This window comes from Copidosoma floridanum, unplaced genomic scaffold, assembly GCF_036245765.1.
Source record: "Copidosoma floridanum isolate Cflo_tuat_1 unplaced genomic scaffold, Cflo_Japanese_pri ptg000001l, whole genome shotgun sequence".
NCBI classification, from domain to species: domain Eukaryota; kingdom Metazoa; phylum Arthropoda; class Insecta; order Hymenoptera; family Encyrtidae; genus Copidosoma; species Copidosoma floridanum.
Genome location: NW_028321878.1, coordinates 20,520,307 through 20,525,151, shown reverse-complemented (window position 1 = coordinate 20,525,151; position 4,845 = coordinate 20,520,307). Strand labels below are relative to the sequence as shown.

Genomic DNA, 4,845 nt, shown 5'->3' with positions numbered 1-4,845 from the left:
TCCTTCTGATCATCCCTTTCTCAAGTGTTCAATACTAAACAAAAAAAAGGACATGTTCGACACTGCGTTGTATACATAAAAAAAAAAAAAAAAAAAAAAAAAAAAAAGTATACCTATACTTACGGTACAACGTGCAAGGTGGCAATTATAGTGGAGAAACAAAAACAAATCAGAGCCGCTTTATAACCAACTCCGTGGTCGAGGAGAGGAAGTGGAGCTAGAGGCGCGGTGAAAAAGAGCGAAAGCACCTACACGTGTACGTATAGATATTGTACATTGGTTATAAAATACTAGCGTATAGAACGATGCCCCTATCGTGTGATAGGTTGACATATACTTGTGTATAGGTACATAACAAAAGAGAGAAGGAGATAGTAAGATAGCACTCGCCAGACCCGCCACTCCGTCAGCTCGCCGACGGACAATAAATATACATATATATATATATATATATATATATATATTGGTGCATAGGTGTACGTATAGGTGTATACGTGATACCCAGCCGAAAAAGTTGGCTTACCATCAGGGGCCGAGTGAGGACGACACGCGGGTGGAGGGGGGTAAGCATACGGAGGATGAGAAAGAGAGAAAATCGGATCGACAGAACGGGCTCTCTGGTGGAGGCGCGGAGGGGATACCGGGAGAGCGCGCGCTGCCCTCTTGGCTACATTGAAAGCTTGCGACATGCCGTGGAAGCGCTCAGTTGCACGCCAACTGTTCCCCGAGTCGGATCGAGGATCATTGCCCGGCATAGTCGGCCAGTCAGCTGTACGACACGGTTGAAGTAGGTAAACTTCTCCCGCACGTGCGACACCACAGTTGGCTGGGCACTCGCTCGGTAGTGTTGTCAACGCGAGTTGCAAGCTCCTATCGAGAGCCAAGTTTTCAGTGCTTCTTCGGAAAACTCGTGCTCGGGGAATTTAAATTTTGACAGCAGTGTTTGTCATTTTTTTGTTTTTTTCTCAATCAATCCTATCGTAGCTCGAGTTTGTTGTAGAAAGAAAAGAAAATTATTTTCGTTTTCATTGTGTGAGTGTGAGTGATAAAAAAAAATTGGCCACGCAACAGTAAGCGGTAATGTTCTCCTGAGGCTCCTGCGAGTGTGATGGATTCACCAAATATGTACGACACGCAAGCTCATCAAATGGGCCAACAGCAGCAGCAGCCCGCCATCGAGTTGAAAAAATCGAACCAGCTGATCGGTGGTCAGGCCAATCACAACAGCACGCATAACAATGCCAACAACAACAACAACGACAACAGTGGCAACAACAACAATAGCAACAACAACAACAACAACAACAACTCGAGCCTTCAGGTGAACCACAATCAACACCAGGGTCCGAATGGCGTGAGTAAAGTGTCAGCCTCGAAGGCGAGCGTGCATCAACAGTATGCGGAGCATTGCGCCAACACGGCCGGTGAGCTGACGGATTTGAATAATCCAGAGATCTCGCTGGATCTCGAGCGCTTGATCGACGACTCGCAGTTCAGCGATGGTCTCCTCGACATGTTGAACAACGGCGCCGGCCAGCAGCAGCACCACCAGCACCATCAGCACCAACAGCAGCAGCTCAAGCAGGCTCGACTGCCCGGGACCAATGGCTACCCCCGGTCGACGACCCTCGCGTACATGCCCCAACCGGTGCACAGCGCGGCGAGCTACCACCAGGGCAGCAACAGTTGCACCGACAGCAACAGCAACTCGAGCAGCGAGTCGCCGAGCATAAAGGAGGAGCCGCTCGACCCCGCCGATTATCGCCGGCACTGTCAGCAGTACGCCCCGGGTGCCTACAACCCTGCCGCCGCCAACGTGCCGGGGCCATTTTCCGGTGCCACGACCGGCCCGACTTTTACCACCCTGACGCCAACTACGGTGCCCGGACACCCCGTCGTCGCCGCGATTCACCAGCAACAGCCGCAGCAGCAGGCCAACAACGGCCAACAGCCGGTCCGGGGGGGCCTCAAAGTGGCCTCGGCCGTCGGGGTGGGTCTGGCGCACCAGCTGCAAGCGCACCAGCAGCAACACCACGGCCTGTCCGGGGCTCACGGCCACGGGGGATCATCGGGCTCGAGGAAGCAGAATAAAAGCGTCGACAAGGCGAGCGACGAGTACCGCCGGCGCCGGGAACGCAACAACATAGCGGTGCGCAAAAGCCGTGAGAAGGCGAAAGTGCGCTCGCGCGAAACCGAGGAGCGGGTCAAGCAGCTCGTCAAGGACAACGACATGCTGCGCAAGAGGGTCGAAATACTCTCCGAGGAGCTGAACGTCCTGCGCTCGCTCTTCAGTAGCGTAGGCGGCGTGCCCGAGCAGCTTCAGCGGGAGATCACGAGGCACCTGGACCAGTACCAGCAGCACGTGGCCGGACCACCGATGTAGCGACGCCGGAAAACAATATCATCTTGACAACGACGACGACGGACAAGTGATAGCAACATTGTCAAGTTGTTTTTTGTTTTTTTTTGTTTTTTTTTTTGTTTTCTTGTGCATCCTCGCCGGTGCGTGGGGGTCTTGGACCCCCTTTTTTTGTGCGGTCCCCCTTTTCCCCCCTTGCCCTGGACTCTCTCGTACCTTTCTCTTTTCGTTTGAACGCGACGTCGCTCATCGTACTACCTATTTTTATATTTTATTTTCTCTCTCACCTCAAGACTGGGCGCTATTGCCCCGACTCATGAAATACGCACTAACGTCTCGATTGCGCCCAAGTACATGAAATACTTGTGCCCCGATTCCACGTTAGAGGCACGCGCGCACACTTTACACCAATACTCCTTAGCGATTGTAATGCAACTTTGATGCTCATCGACTGGAAAAAAGACTAAGGTGCGCGCGGTGCAGGGAGGACGCTCGCTACACTTGTACGAATCGTTGACGATGCAAATATAGCAGAGCGACCGTACGATAGGGGCTGATTAATCACGGGTTGGACATGTTTCCGAGATCTCTCTCTCTCTCTCTCTCTCTCTTACTCCCCTCGAAACGAGACCCATTGCGCCCTTGCCCTCGTACGTATAGTTATTATTTTTATTATAATATATTTTATTATACATACACCTGACTCGTGGCGGCGACTCTCTCGTGTGGCAGGTATACATGTATATTTGTCGTGCGACACGAAGAGCAACTTTCAAAGCCCGCAAGAATTCGCCGCCCGTCGTGTCAGTGCAGTACAACAGTGTGATCATTCGTAACATGTTATATTTTTTTTTATCGATACTTATACACACGCGCGTCATACGTATATATACATATACATATATATATATACATATATATATATATACACATGTGTGTGCGCACATTTGTATTCGAGTGTACGTACATGTATATATTTTTGTAGGCCGAAATAAATTTTTCTCAAAGGCGCATCAATAAAGGAATGTAAATGAGGTGGTGGTGTGGCGCGGGAATAATGAGGCGACGGATGACGGAAGTGTGAGAGTGAACGAGAAAGTGAAAGATGTAACGTAACGTGCAACTGTGAAATACAAAATTAAACCGATGTGCATTGGATGACGGTGAGAGCGCCGTAAAGGTATGGATGAAATTTTGACACGCGCTTATATACCTGTGTATTGAAGGAGAGTAAAATAACGTGGCGAGCGTTACCATTGGGACTTTTAATGCCCCGAAACCAGTTACCGTAACGTGTGAAGCGGGCTTCATTGTTCATTCGTTCGACTGTTGGCTGTTCTGTGCGAGCGAGTGAGATTAAAAAATTTATAGACCACGTGTAGGGTTTTTTTTTTTTTTTTTTCTTTTTTTTTGCGAAACAAAGTTAAATATATATAAATATATATATTTGTAAAGAAAGTGGTCGTTATTATTAATATTAGTAATATCATCATCATTATTATTACTATTACTATTTCTTTATCCATAAATGTATATTATATCATAGAGAATATATAATATGAGTATAAAATGATATGTGTGCATGTGTATTTATATACATACATGGATATGTGCTTTACCAGTACGACAATGTTAACGCGTGTGCGTTCAAGTGTTGCGTATTTGCAGACAGGTATTAGAGGAAGTAGCGAGGAAATGATAGATAATGCAAATACGAACTATTGTCCGCACACGCGACCACGTACATTGTGAGCGCAAATGATGGAGAGAGACGTTTTTGATGAGATTCGCGCGTCTAATAGGGTTCAATGAATCGAAATGAAAAATTCACGTGTACCTAATGCAAATGCGGTATAATGCGGGAATGAGAGCTGCTGCGTGTGCAAGTGTGTATACGAAAGACGACGGAAATAAAAGGGTATACGAATTACCCTTCACAGTTGTCATGTTGTCTATGCACAAATATATTTTGATATAAAATTTACGAAACAGTTGTCTTTCTCTTGTCACATGCCCCTTACAAACTCATCCTCATCAAAAACCTACTTTGCCGAATTGTACGACTTTGCTGCAAAAATTAATTTTCCCTTCTCAAAACAACACATAAATCGAAGAAAGCAAAGGAAAAATGCATTTACGAAGTAAGTATAAGGTATACTTGACAAACCTCACGAGTACCAGAGTCGCGTGACGACGATTTGGAGCAAAAGATGTAATGAACATGTTTCCACAAACTCATTGAGCATAAGCATGAGTCACGACATCGAGTTTTGTTGCCGAGTGAATAAATAGACCAACACCACCGCGGCTGTAGCGCCGTCCGTTCATCGACCACTGGGCTCGGTGCGCCATACGTCAGCCGATTACCGCGCAGAAGAAAATAATCAAGATAATCATCGCGCATTTTCTTTATTTTCTTACTGCAATAAAATGTAACAGCCGTCTCAAGATGCGCGTAAGCGAAACATAAATTTTACCATACTTCC

The 4,845-nt window shown here is 47.0% G+C and overlaps 1 protein-coding gene across 1 annotated transcript; it reads left to right on the top strand.

The window, feature by feature from the left end:
- Window positions 1-707: 707 nt before the first annotated feature.
- Window positions 708-4,338, top strand: LOC106642760 (CCAAT/enhancer-binding protein). The gene is made up of 2 exons (XM_089592048.1): window positions 708-1,528; window positions 1,574-4,338. The coding sequence occupies exons 1-2, from the start codon at window positions 1,109-1,111 to the stop codon at window positions 2,381-2,383; spliced, it is 1,230 nt and encodes a 409-aa protein (XP_089448174.1). The 5' UTR covers window positions 708-1,108; the 3' UTR covers window positions 2,384-4,338.
- The last annotated feature ends 507 nt before the right edge of the window (window positions 4,339-4,845 follow it).